Raw genomic sequence first — 14121 nt, 5'->3', positions numbered from 1 at the left:
TTGCGTTTGTCTTGACGTTGTCAGGACACCACGTCAACGATGCAATTAAATTTGTCATGCGGATCGGTGTAACTTAAATTAAAGCACTTGATAAGGACCGGAATTCGGTCGAAACGTCGTGCAATCTTGTTTCAATTGGCCAGTTAGGTCGAAAATAAAACGACTTATTTTGAATTATTTGCTGGCGACGGAAATTGTTTTGTTTATAATTCCCGAGGTTTATTCGACTTGGCAGCAATCTGCGCCTTGTCTGCTAGGCTCTCCGCCCATTTTCTTTTGTCATTTCTGGCGCTACGTTTTACTTGCTTATTAAGCTGCATGTAGCTCCTACTAGCGTTGACTTTCTCGTCTAATGTTTTGGCATTGAGTATTTGTTGTTTCTGTTCCCTTCTCCGGTTGATCAGGTTCCATGTTTCCGACGTTAGCCACACGGCTTTATTTAGTTCTTTGAACCCGATGACGCTCTCCAAGGGAACGGTCGGAAGTGTCCCTACCCGATTTGGATGCGCTTTGGATATGTTGTTGAGCATCAAAAAATATTAAACACGTATTTTTTTGCATCTTATTTCGACGTTTAGGGGTTGAAACAACCCCTTAAAAATAACGACCAATTTGGATGCGCTTTGGATATGATGTAGAGCATCAAAAAACATTAGACACGTGTTTTTTTTTAGCTGCGTATCTCGACGTTTAAGGGTTGAAACAACCCCTTGAAAATAACGACCGATTTGGATGCGCTTTGGATATGTTGTAGAGCATAAAAAAACATTAAACACGTGATTTTTTTAGCTGCGTATCTCGACGTTTAGGGGTTGAAACAACCCTTTAAAAATAACGGATTTTATAGTTTTTAGCGAATATTTTCGAAAATATAAGGCGTAACGACAAAACATTTGTACGAAGAATCTAAAAATGTATTTTACAAACAGCTAACCGCAACCATAAAAGATCTTCGAAAGTCCGACATTGTAGTGCTCATGGGTGACTTTAACGCCAAAGTCGGCCAAAACAATAGCGGGCTGGAGCATGTCATGGGCGCCCACGCGCTAGGACAAATGAACAATAATGGTGAGCTCCTCACCGAATTCTGGTCGACCCAGGATCTAATAGTCGGGGGATCGTGCTTTTGTGTTCTTTACAATGGCGTAATCAGATTTTCCAAATTTGTCACATTTTTTAATTTAACCCCACCCCCACCTATTATTTTTGTCAAATATAACAATTTTTCCAACGCAAATTTAAGAGCCGATTTTACAATTCGGCGGTATTTATAATGTCGGAGTCGACATTCCGTTGCTAGTCTAGGACTCTCGAAATAGCGTTAACCTCTCGCTGTCAGTGCCTTGCGCTGGCCTTTGCATCAACGCTTTCGGTCATCCCGGAGTTGACAAGGGAAATTTTTAAGCATACGGCGCAACTGAACAGAAATAACGCAACACCTACCTACAGCGCGACGCCTATACCACATATCATCTCGTCTTGCCAAAAATCTAATAATGGTATCATAATAAAAATACACATGTGTGTATTTAGCATTTGACGCTCTTTTGGAAAAATTGTTATATTTGGCAAAAATAATAGGTGAGAGTGGGGTTAAATTAAAAAATATGACAAATTTGAAAAATCTGATTACGCCATTGTAAAGAGCACAAAAAGCCATAAATATTTCGTACAAATGTTTTGTCGTTACGCCTTATATTTTCAAAGATATTTGCTAAAAACTATAAAATCCGTTATTTTCAAGGGGTTGTTTCAACCCCTAAACGTCGAGATACGCAGCTAAAAAAAACACGTGTCTAATGTTCTTTGATGCTCTACAACATATCCAAAGCGCATCCAAATCGGTCGTTATTTTTAAGGGGTTGTTTCAACCCCTAAACGTCGAGATACGCTGCAAAAAAAATACGTGTCTAATATTTTTTGATGCTCAACAACATATCCAAAGCGCATCCAAATCGGGTAGGGACACTTCCGACCGTTCCCTTGTGAGTCAAGGATGGCACGCTTTACTACGTCCCATCTCTTTCTGCCGTCGCAATGCTGCAAGTCTGCCTCCGAGATCGTACTCTGTACTTTACTGACGAAGGCATCATTATACTTGGGATCCTTAAGTTTTTCAGTCGCGAAATGTTTCCGCTTGTGTATATTCGTTTTTGCTTTGTACAATACTTTGCTACTTTTATGCGCATTATGCCGGTAAGCAAGTGGTGATCACTAGCTACATCGGCGCCTCGTTTTGCTCTTACATCCAGAAGAGAACCCCTTCACATTTTGCTGATCATGATATGGTCAATCTGATTCATCGTCCGATTATCCGGGGAAATCCACGTTGCTTTGTGGATGTCCTTGTGTGGGAATATCGATCCCCTGATTATTAGACCCTGGGTCGATCAGAATTCGATGAGGAACTCACCATTATTGTTCATTTGTCCTAGCGCGTGGGCGCCCATGACATGCTCCAGTCCGCTATTGTTTTGGCCGACTTTGGCGTTAAAGTCACCCATGAGCACTACAATGTCGGACTTTCGAAGATCCCGTATGGTTGCGGTTAGCTGTTCGTAAAATACATTTTTAGATTCTTCGTCTGAGACCTCAGTAGGGACGTAACATTGGATAAAGGTTATGTTCGTGACTTTACTCCTTAGTCTAACCCAGATTATTCCGTCTGTCACCGGTTTCCAGTTTATAAGTCCCCTCCTTGTGTTTCTGTTAAATAGAATACCCACGCTTGAGGCGCGGAGTTCATTTGTTGGTTTGCCGGAGAAGAGAAGCATGTGCCCGTCCGAGGTGATGTGTTCGCCCTGCTTGGGCCATCTTGTCTCGCATAGACCGAGCACCTGGAGCCTATATCTATCCATTTCGTGAATGACTTGTGCCAGGCGTGAAGTTTCTAGCATTGTCCTAATGTTCCATGTTCCGAATCTGGTCCTGGATTTCATGCCAAAGGTCATCTCCATTTGTGGGGTCCGGCTAATCTCTGTGTCGGTTTCAGTAATAGTGTTTTTTAAGATGGACGGGTTATTAGCCCACCGCACCCGAGTCCGATGGAGGGGCTGCCTTCTCAGGGCCCTCGGACTTGCCTGCCTACTCCCTTATACCATACCGTAATTTTATATCTGCTTTGTTCGACTTGTTTCGATGTTTTCGTTCTCTAGACTACTTGGTGAGTTACCTTAGATCTTTTAACAATATCTATAATAACAATGAAATTATTTTTACAGATATAAATCTTTTAGTTTCTAAGTATGTTTTTTCAATTTTGTTTCTGAAATCTCCAATCATGAAACTCACCACGGTGCGTGGAACGGAAAACTTTTTAATTTTTTAATATTATACCGCTGAAGATGACTCAAACTTGAGCCGAAACGTACAGATTGATTGATGTAAAACATAAGTAATGAATCAGTGATTCTGATATTACGCACAAAGAACTGTGTCTGACTTTCACAGCTTTTTCCAATTTTATTTTTAATTTCGAGGGTTCTTTAACAAGGGGTTATATGCAGTTAGAATTTTCAAAAATTCGAATTTTGGTTTATTGCATTTTTGTAATGTACATGTATTCAAGTATATACTCTGAAAATTTCAAGTCGATCCGACAAATATTCTCGAAGTTACACGCACATTCGTAAAGACGCCACAGAGCGTTTAAAAGCAGGTAGCAGGTCCGCAGACAGCATCAAATTGAACTTTTAGAAGCTGCCGAAGGATCAGAGGGCTTACTGTACGGGCCTGGAATAGACGACTCAATGTAAGTTAAAAAAAAATTTTTTACTACGTATAAAGTGCTCTTTCGTTGAGATAAACGCGTTTATCTCAAAACTGTGTTTTCAAAGTCGGTGACCAAGATTTCTCGGAAACGGCTGAACCGATCGGGCTCAAATTTTTACAAGCTTTATAAATATATTTTTTAGTAATTGATCGAAGGATTTTACTCGTCGATAAATATTTTCCATTTTATAAACAATTTAAGCCCAAAATTTATAGTAAAAATCGAAATTTTTTGTTTAAGAAACCGCCATTTTTGTTAAAATTAATATTTTGCTTATTCCTTCGATTAAATACTAGATAATATATTATATTAACGAAATCTTTTTGGTTTTTTTATTTCAGATGATTCAGTCCAGAGATAGAGTGGTCACCGCAAGACACCTTTTTTTAGAGATGCTCCCGGCGTCGGCTATAGCGGCCTTAAAAATCATTATTTTTAAACAAAAAAATGTAAGATTATACTTAAAAGTGATTACAATAAGTGTGTAAAATTTTGTGTTTTTAAATTAAAATGCCTTTCCAGGATAAATTAAAAAAAAATCGTTTTTTTTGGGCCTCTTAACTGCATATAACCCCTCCATTTTTATAAGATAAAGATTCTAAACTTAAAATTATACTTTTTAGGTTACACAAAATGAGAATCAAAATATATAACCCACCTACCACATGTTTTGAAACCAGTATTACAACGCATGGTCAATTACTATGTCAGCAATCGTAACGTGGTTAATTACAACCAGAGGGCAATTGTAACGTAGTCAATCGTAACACGTTGGCAATTACAACATAGCCATATGCGGGAGAGGTTTACTTTGACACGGTACATTTAGACACGTTGCAAATGGACATGTTAATATTGGATACGGTTCGCTTAGACACAATAATTTTGGACACCGTTCACTTGGACACGAAAGAAATGCACGTCGCTCACTTAGATACAAAAGAATGCACGCTGTTCATTTGGACACAAAACAATGCACTCAAAAAACGAGTTCCACACAACCCGGTGCTTATAGTACGAAACGAGGTCTGCCATTGTACGGTTCCATATAAGTTTCCAACTTTCCATGCAAAACGAGGTCCGCCCCACACCGCCCCCCAATGCTTACAGTGTGAAACGTGGTTTATCATTATACAGTCCACATAGGTTTCCAACTTTCCATGTGAAGTGAGGTCCACCCCATATCGACTGGTGCTTACAGCGCTCGGGCGTGCATTCTTTCACGTCCAAACGAATGACGTGTATTACTTTCGTGTGTCCAAGTGAATGGTGTCCAAAATTATTACGTCTAAATGAACTGTATCCAACTAAACAGTGTCCAACATTAACGTATCCATTTGCAACGTATTTAAATGTAGTGTCCAAGTGCAGGTTATTCGCCAATTGCAACGTGATCAATCGGCCACTCTTTTCACTAATCTTTATTTAAGAATTAGCACAGGAGTTGTGTTCGACCAAATTGGCAATTTTATTATTTAAAGGACGCTACGTTTCGACCGCAAAATTCGGTCCTTTTCAAGCGTGTATAACTCACAAATATTAATTAGTTGGACATAGTTGCCAAAATATGCCGAATCTAAAAACTAAACATCAGATTTTGTAGGACGCAACAAGCAGAATAAGTCCAGACACATTATATAAATAAAAAAACTTACATATTGGAGTGTTAATTACAAGAAATAAAAGACAGTTTAACTACATTTCCGTTGTCCGTATTCTATCAGAAGGACGAGTCCCTGTCATGCGATGGTGAAATTGCTACTGACAAGAAAGGACAGAACAATAAACAGTGGCTTCGAATTTTGCTGAAGTAAAGAGAGGGAAGTAGATGAGAAGGGGATATTACGTTTCCTTTATAATATGTTCATAGAAAGCATTAAGACTCTCCGTGTCATTTTGCATATTAATAGTGTTGTCCGATTTTTTAATAAAAAACATCTCGGCATTCTCGGTTTTGTCTTTATTTAAGTTATAAAAATAAAAGTTATGTAAGAATGAAAGTTAAGTTATAAAAATATATTACTATTTCTTAATAGGTTATCTTTGAAAGACGAATTCTTTTTGGTTGCACTGCTCTCGTTGGACTCTCAGTATGCATATGGTCAGTGGCTATAGGAGCTGATCATTGGTTCATACTAAAATCGCCAAATAATCAAGGTTTACCATTGGGAGGTAATAAAATTGGTAGAAAATTGATCTACAAACATGTAGGCCTCTGGAGAAATTGTATTGATGGATTGGAACCTAAATCGGAAAATTCCACGAATCTAGTACATTATAGTAAGTGTGACTTATTTTAGATTGTCTTGAAACTATTTTAACATAAAAAATAAAACAACTATAAAAGAGATTGTCCTGATTGCACACACTATCAATCGAACACGATATTTACCGCGATCAGACACAGTCCCTATTAGACACGCACAGTTGGATACAGATACAGTCCCAATCAGACAGAGTCCCAGACATGGAATTCCAACTTTCCACACTGAGAGCCGAAAAACAGTAATAGTTTGAATTTTCGTTCATTCTCAACTTTTAATCTCAATACACAGATGCTTGCTTAAAAAAAAGTAATGTCTACTGAAAAACACAGTAATATCTAAAGATTAAAATCGTAAGCAATACTGTCTGAAAGAAATAGGAAAAAAGAAATAATTACTGAGAAGTTCCATCATTCAGTCATGTGAGATTCTATAATCATTACTGTTAGCTCTCCATACTCGTTCTATTGCGCGAGTTCAGAGCAGTTCAGAGAAATATATGAGATTCATAATAGTTATTGTAGAATAAATTGTTAGCTCAGCGTTAGCGTATTAGTGAAGAATGCTTACCTTCGTGTGAGATTAAAACTTAGGAGTGAGGGAGCCGCAACTAATAATTGTCTTATTGTGCTCTAAGAAATATATAATGTAACAAAGCAAATGGTACAGCGAACTTTTACAAACGTTAAGCGACGGGCGTCAGCTTGCGCACCAAGCAAGTAAAGAGAAACAATAGTACCAAACAAATTGTCCTTTTCTCAGTTTGAATAAATAAATACAACTCAACTCATTCAATGAATTCTAAATTCTGATCTTTCACAACAAGAGATGTCCGTTTAATATTTCTATGGACTGTATGTAATTTTAGTTATAATTGTTTGTCAGATCATAGCTTGCATCATAATAGATTCGGATAGTTGGCCCTTTGTATGAAACAGATCACATAGAGAATAAAATAAATAATCACACATAAATAGATAAGCATAATTCATAGAAAATTCAAGTACATATAAGAGATAGATTGATACGTCGTATTTTCCTTCGTAACGTAATTTCATTCTCGTTCGAATAGCCAATAGCTTTGAATGTAGCTAATCTTTGCAAAATAAATGAACTAAGATGATAATCGAAAATGCGAAAGAAGTAATATACCAAATTATATGTCACCGTTTAGTCAGCAGGTATCCTATTCGATAAGAAAAGACGTATCAATCTATACGAATAATATATCGTTAATCGCCGCAGCCTTGCATCGTTCAAAATGAATCCGATTGTATTTACAGTAGACATTGTGAAATAAGTGAACGTGCGAAGGAATCTTTAGTTAAAGTTAACGTGAAATAATGTTGAACGCAATGAATATTGTAATATGAGTAACGCAAGTATGAAATATAAGTAACGCAAGTATAATTAAGAAAAAGATTGTTTTCTCGGGCAAAATTACAATAAGTATTTATCGACTTGAATTAAATAATTGAACTTTAAAGAAAAGGAATAATTATATACCGGTTGTAACCTTAAAAATACAATTAAAGAAAGTTATACTGAGCTCAGATTCGAATCTATTAAATCGTTAAATGTGATGTCACGACTATTGGTTTTCTCTCTGAGGACGTTAGCCTCGCGTAATCTCTCCAGAAATCTGTAATCAAGATCGCAATAAGGAAACGGGAATATTAATCCGCCACAACACTCGATTGTACAAGTGACTCTCAAAACCCGAAAAGGATCTGTGGTTGTCAGAAATCTAAGATTTACCTCTTTACTGGAGAAATCTCTGCTTGCATGATAGATTTTTAATACAAGAATCTCTCTTTCCCTTTTTGGTAGGCCATCAAGCATCTCAAGTCTTTCAATGGCTGCTGTTCCTTCGTGAGATATTACAATACTGTAATGGCGGCCCTTCCTTCATGCGTTCACACGCAGCGGTAATGGTCGTTCGCCTGGCCGGTATAGTCCCGTGGCGTATCTCAATCAAATCTAGGTATCTTTCGCAGAAATGATCTGCTCGCCACTTCGCAGATATACGAGTTCACTACAATAGTGAAATAAGGGAATACAGTCTGCTTTTACCACACGTTACGATTCGCTTTTCTAGATTATTCTACCGGCACGTCTCATATACGAGGACGCTGTTACTTCGACCAAAGACCGGAAACGAATGCTCCTTTGGTGAGCCGCAGAGCTCAACAGGGTCTTCTTTCCCCGTTAATTTTTCCAAGCCCGTTCCCTTGGCAGTGGTTTCGCTAGATAGTAGATAGGGACAGTGGGAATCTCGTTAATCCATTCATGCGCGTCATTAATTAGATGACGAGGCATTTGGCTATTTGCATCACGTCCTTTTGGCGCGTCTTACCGCTTCGGGGCAGTGCGGTTCCTGATAACAACGGGTCCCGGCTCGAGCGACCCTGCAGGTTGACTATTGGATCGCTCATCTGCGCAACGGGTTACCCAATAACAAGGATACAAGATCTAGCACTTTCGTTCTTTATTATCACCTATCTTATAGTAACTGGCCTATCTAGCACTCTTGGCAAGTCCTCCCGCAGGAGGGAAACCCATCTGACTGATCTGCCGCGAGATTCCTGCGTACGGGCTGGAAAAATTATTTAAGCAGAGTCCCCAACTTGGGGAAACGGAACTTGGCCGGCTTAGTGTTGCCGTTACCGCGGGGAGCCACGTGGAGGCGTCCGCCCGTGCGCCGGGGCGGTTCGGTCACACGGCTCTGCCGCCGCTCGGTGCCCATCCGAGCGACTCGCATCACTGATGTCCACGGCAAAAGTCCCGGCATAGATTAAAATCGGGAGTGTAGAGTGCTCCCGAATAAATAAATAAATAAATAAAATTTTGGGTGGATCAGGTCTCAGACCGTCGTTTAAGGTAAATGTCCCCATGGCCGACCATGTTCCCTCTACCGACTTTTTTGACGTGAAACGTTGTTTACGAGGCTGCTGATTCAACAACACGTTCATTAGTGCAGTGGAAAAATTCAGGAATTCGTGCAGTACAAAATAATTATAACGTGCAGAGTAAGCACAATAGTTAAATATATTTTTTTTCGCATTTCTTGCCGCACGTCACCATCCACGCGTATTCTTAAGAGTGAGGTTAGGAATTGTCGGTCGCCTAAATAGTCCGTATTTCGTTCAAAATCCTTTTGTAAGGAATAATCCGAGCGCTAAATGGTTTGTTACAATTTGATTGCCATATTCGAAAAAAAAAATTAGTCAAAAACTGTCATTTTTTTTATTTATTCGATGGTCGAGGTCAGACACAGCAAAACGCCTGCATGTCCCCAGTACCATACACGTAAACGTCAGTATCATCGAAGCTGCGGAAGCCGACGGCTGCGGTGAGGTTATCCGCTTAGAGGCAGTACTATGTGGGATCTCGGTAGTCGCGGCGCCGTGGTGTTGAGTGTGACGTGTGGGTGCGTGCTGATATACAACGCCTGCTCGTCAACGACAGTCTGCTGTCGCCGCACGCGTATCACGTTCTCGGTTACCTGCGGGAGGCGATTCACGAGCTCGGCGCGGCCCTCCGTGTCGTCCACGTCCACGGTACCGGTTACGTGCGTAAGCTCTGGCACAGTGCGAGCCGTTGTTACCGCGAGCGTTTCCCTTCGTTCAGGATGGACAGGCGACGCGCGAGCAATTATCAGCTCAGCAGCGACTCGTACGCTGCCAAGCGCGGAGAGTCGCCGTCGTTACCGTCATCGCCATCGTCGTCGTCGTCGTCGTCCAGGTTTGGCTTGATAAAAATACCTTTTCATGACTTATGTGTATTTATCATGTTTATCATTGATTTATGTTTATTTTTATGTTTACTTTTCGGTTGAAACCTCCGCCTCGCATGCTCTGAAAAAAGGTAATCGGTAATGGGGACATGCCCGGTCAAAATTGGACACAGCTGGTCGGTAGAGAGGGCACGCACTAGTGCGCCTTTATTCTTCTCTATCTAGAAAAATACTTGACGGAATGGATTGAGCCTACGATTTTTGGAAAGTGCATGGATGAAGCTATCCACCAGTATGAAACTCTTTATCGAATTTATTTTTGTCACGCTTGACAACGCCATTCTTTTGTTGGGTCGGCCTTATAGGTGTCGGCCATAGGGACATTTACCTTATGTATAAAATTACATCAGTGAGCTAGTGCCAAGAGTTTTTAATCTGCAGCATCGCTGCTGTTGAGGCGCCTTAAGAGAGTCATAATTACTCCCGCCGTTTACCCGCGCTTGCTTGAATTTCTTCACGTTGACATTCAGAGCACTGGGCATAAATCGCATTGCGTCAACACCGGCTCGCCCGCATCCGCCTCGCGCACGCGCAATACACTGTCTTCAACGCTCACGGTACTACACGGCCCGCGCTGAGCGCGCGGAAACATGCATGATGACGCTAGTATCGCCATCTAGCTTGACTCGACTTTACGAAGTTGATACGAATATAATCGCCAGATGTCAGATATATGATCCCTCCTTGTTTTATTGCCTACATTTTAAACAATATTACACCGGAATCATTACCTACTGGTCTTTATTGTAATGGTTACTGTGAAATCCGTACTGATTGCTGGGATAATGTTTATTGTAGTAGTGCGTAATGGTTACTGTAAGAAAAATTAAAAGTTGAGAGTGACCAAAAATACAATTATTACTGTTTTTCGGGAATGCCTAATCGCGGGATTGTATCCGATCGGAACGGTGTCCGATCGAGACTGTATCCAAATGCAACTAAACGTGTTCGAACGGACTGTGTTCAATTAGGGATATGATTGATCAAGACTGTGTTTAATCGAGAATATGCTCGATTGGAAAATATCGTCGTGTGCGATTGCGATAATCTGCTTACTCTAATAAAACAGGGGAAATGTTTTAAACATTATATATTTTACTATTAAGAACTATAATATACTATAATAAGAACTATATATTAAGATTATTTTATTATAATATGATTGCATTATTCTTATGTATGCATCATCAAGAGACACGGTAGTCTCGCGCCAAGTACACGTGCAGCGCGAGACACTACTGTGTATATTTACGCGAGTACGAGAATTTTTAGTATGTTCTTTATATACAATTTTCTTGTACGGTTGCAATTTTTGAACGTAAGAGTGCACTAGCAATCAAGCCTCGTAGATATATTAAGAGAGTGAGCGAGCGAGATAGCGCGCATCGGTGCATTGTTTCTTTTCCACGCGTCTGGCGGTCGATGTTATATTTCGCGGCAAATTGATAGCTGATGATAGTTCGTTTTAGTGGCATGTACATACAAGTGTTTTGTAAATTTTGTAAAAAGATTATCCTTTAGTGTTTTGAGATTCGTGAATTGAGTGTACATACATGTGGCAGAAAATATAAGGGTTAGTAAAAATGAGAAAAATTTGGACCACTTGAAATCAGCGCTAAAAAGCTTCAAATTCAAAGTAACATATTTTTGTGAAAAATGATCGCAGAGTAATGTTTAAAAAAGCGTTCTAAAACGCTTGAATCCTCAGCTTTCGAATGCTTCAAGGCTCGTTTCTCTGCGAAGATTTTATTACAAACGGCGCTAATTTAAAGTGGACCTTGCAAAATCGAAGAATAAACTTCAACTTTCATAGCGTGCACACGGAGAACGAAATATATATATATTATATATATAATTTACTAGCTTGATACCCCGTGCTTCGCTACGGTATGCGAAGGACTCTATAATTCACCTCCGAATCTAGATTTGTTCCTTTAAGGGTTGATTAGGGCAAAATCCTGAATTAAGTTTTTAAGCATTTGTATGGGTAACCTTTATGAGCAAAAACCCAGTCAGTATCTCATCGGGCCTAAGAGAGATATTGAGAAATCCGTGAAAACACATTTTACCCCTTTTCACCCCGATAAAGATCAAATTTCTAAAAATCCCTTTTTAGTGGTAGCTTACATCATGGAAGGGATATACTCTCCGAACTTCACGTTTCTAGGTTTAAGGGATAGGACCGGGCGTTGATGATTCAGTCGGGACATTTGATTATATGTATACGGGAATTTCGTTTTAAATGATACAGTCGATTATCTCATCAACCGATGATTTTATTAAAAAATGTTTTGGACGAAAATTGCATGGTTTGGAGGGGGACATATGACGAAAATATGGACTTAACCTTGAATGACATTTTCAAGGCTAGGTCAATGTGATTGATGTTTTTTTTAAACAGAATCCCCTCTAAAGTAGTATATCATTTGAAAGGCCATAAAATAAGAAAAATTTTGACGCAAACCAGAGGTCGATACGTTGACCCGTTCGAGAGTTATTTAGGGTCAAAAAATTGGCTTTTTCGAAATTTGACCCTAAATAACTCCCGAACGGATCAACGTATTGACCTTTGGTTTGCAGCAAAAAAAATTTTTTTTATGTTCTTTTAAACAATATATATAATATAGGGAGTTCCATTTAAAATTTTTGAGTTGTAGTCCTCTGGGGTACTAAAAAATTTTTAATCAAGCTTCCTATATTGTAGTATATTGTTTGAAAAAACATTAAAAAAAATTTTTTCGACGAAAAAATTAGAAGTAAACGCCGGTCCACTTTTAAGGTTTAAAAAATTTGATATTTGACACAGTATTTTTGAGAATTTTTTCAGATTTTTAAATTGTGGCCATTGATATGTCGGCTTAAAAAATTGGAACTAAATCAATTTTATAAAAAAAATCTGAGTGCATTTTATAGTTGAAACAATAACATGAAAAAACGCCGACCAAATCATTGAGGTCGAGGGTCAAACCCAGGTCGATTTGGCATGAAATGCCCTATATACACAAAAATTAATCTAAGGCTGTCAAAGATCTAAGCTTGGACAGTATGGCATTTGATTCTAATTTTTCTTTTATTATTATTTATTTACGTCGCCTGAGCAAGACGTTTCAAACTATTGTTAACCGGTTATTGCGATAAATATTACTATATGCCTCGGTAGTCGAATTGGTATGACACCCTTCACGGAATGAGGGAGGTCCCAATAAATACTTCCCAGTTTTTAAATAATTAAATCGTGTCGATTTAATTTCAGGGAGAGAAGGGTTTTAATTTCAACAATAAACTATGTTTCAAGTCCGACAAAAAATCGGCGCCCAGTTAAATAAGTTGGAAAAAATATATATATTGTATATATATATATATATGGGGCATTCCACGCCAATTCGCAAGGGGTCAAACTTCGACCTTTTTATTTTTGATGGCCGCTCGTTTTTGAACAGGTCTTTACGAGTATTAGACCCCTGTTAAATCGTTTCTATAATAAATGTAGCGTTTCCGAAATAAAGCCTGCGCAAAATGAGGACTGCAAAATTTTCAATGAATTTTTTCGCCTATTAGACAACGTCTAAGAAAAAAATTCATTGAACATAAAATACGCTATTTAGATTATAGTTTAAAAAAAAAATTATCCCAAATTTTTATAATAATGATTTTAAACTAATAAAGTAAAAAAACACAAAAATTTGAATATCTCAAAAACCCCATTTTCTATTTTTTTGAAATTTATAAGGAATATTCTAGGGAATATTAGAAAAATTTTAAGACTAGTTGGAAGTTGCGCAGAATTTTTGGGAATTTTTTATAAATTTTTTTGTGAGGCAGTAGTAATATTTGACTCACAAAAGTGTAGTTAAAAACGCGTTTCAGACAATTCTGAATCGATTTAGATATACTTTTTTACTAAAGCATGATGAAGATCTCGGCATAGCACACGACAATTGCGATGAATAGTGTGGGAAAGGCGAAAAAAATAGATTTATGAGGAAGTTTAATTCAATAAGTACATTTGTTTAAGAACATATTATTTATAATTTTATTATTTTGTGCTTAGTATAATCATTCGAAAATGAGTAATCTTTAACAATTAATTTATAATTTTTGGTATGACTTGGTATGACGCAGTGGACACGTTGAGTCTGAGATTTTCTTTTTGTTTGATCGTACCGACCTGTCAAAAATTCGGCGGTAATTAAGTATTGGGAAAAAAAAAATTATAAAATTGCCGAATTTTTGACAGGTCGATACGATCAAACAAAAAGAAAACCTCAGACTCAACGTGTCCACTGCGT

At 38.4% G+C, this 14121-nt stretch overlaps 1 protein-coding gene across 1 annotated transcript; it reads left to right on the top strand.

Moving 5' to 3' along the window:
- Window positions 1-4143: 4143 nt before the first annotated feature.
- Window positions 4144-6072, top strand: LOC112457762. The gene is made up of 2 exons (XM_025021017.1): window positions 4144-4221; window positions 5809-6072. The coding sequence occupies exons 1-2, from the start codon at window positions 4165-4167 to the stop codon at window positions 6070-6072; spliced, it is 321 nt and encodes a 106-aa protein (XP_024876785.1). The 5' UTR covers window positions 4144-4164.
- The last annotated feature ends 8049 nt before the right edge of the window (window positions 6073-14121 follow it).

Source organism: Temnothorax curvispinosus, unplaced genomic scaffold (genome assembly GCF_003070985.1).
Source record: "Temnothorax curvispinosus isolate PA1 unplaced genomic scaffold, ASM307098v1 QBEX01000115.1, whole genome shotgun sequence".
NCBI lineage: Eukaryota > Metazoa > Arthropoda > Insecta > Hymenoptera > Formicidae > Temnothorax > Temnothorax curvispinosus.
Note: the sequence above shows the minus strand (reverse complement) of the source record. Positions and strands in the feature narration are given on the sequence as shown.

Bases quoted from the DNA above. Each gene is read 5' to 3' on its own strand.
- LOC112457762 (XM_025021017.1), top strand. From the start codon at position 4,165: ATGCTCCCGGCGTCGGCTATAGCGGCCTTAAAAATCATTATTTTTAAA. The intron at 4,222-5,808 runs GTAAGATTATAC...ATTTCTTAATAG, and splicing joins TTATTTTTAAACAAAAAAAT to GTTATCTTTGAAAGACGAAT.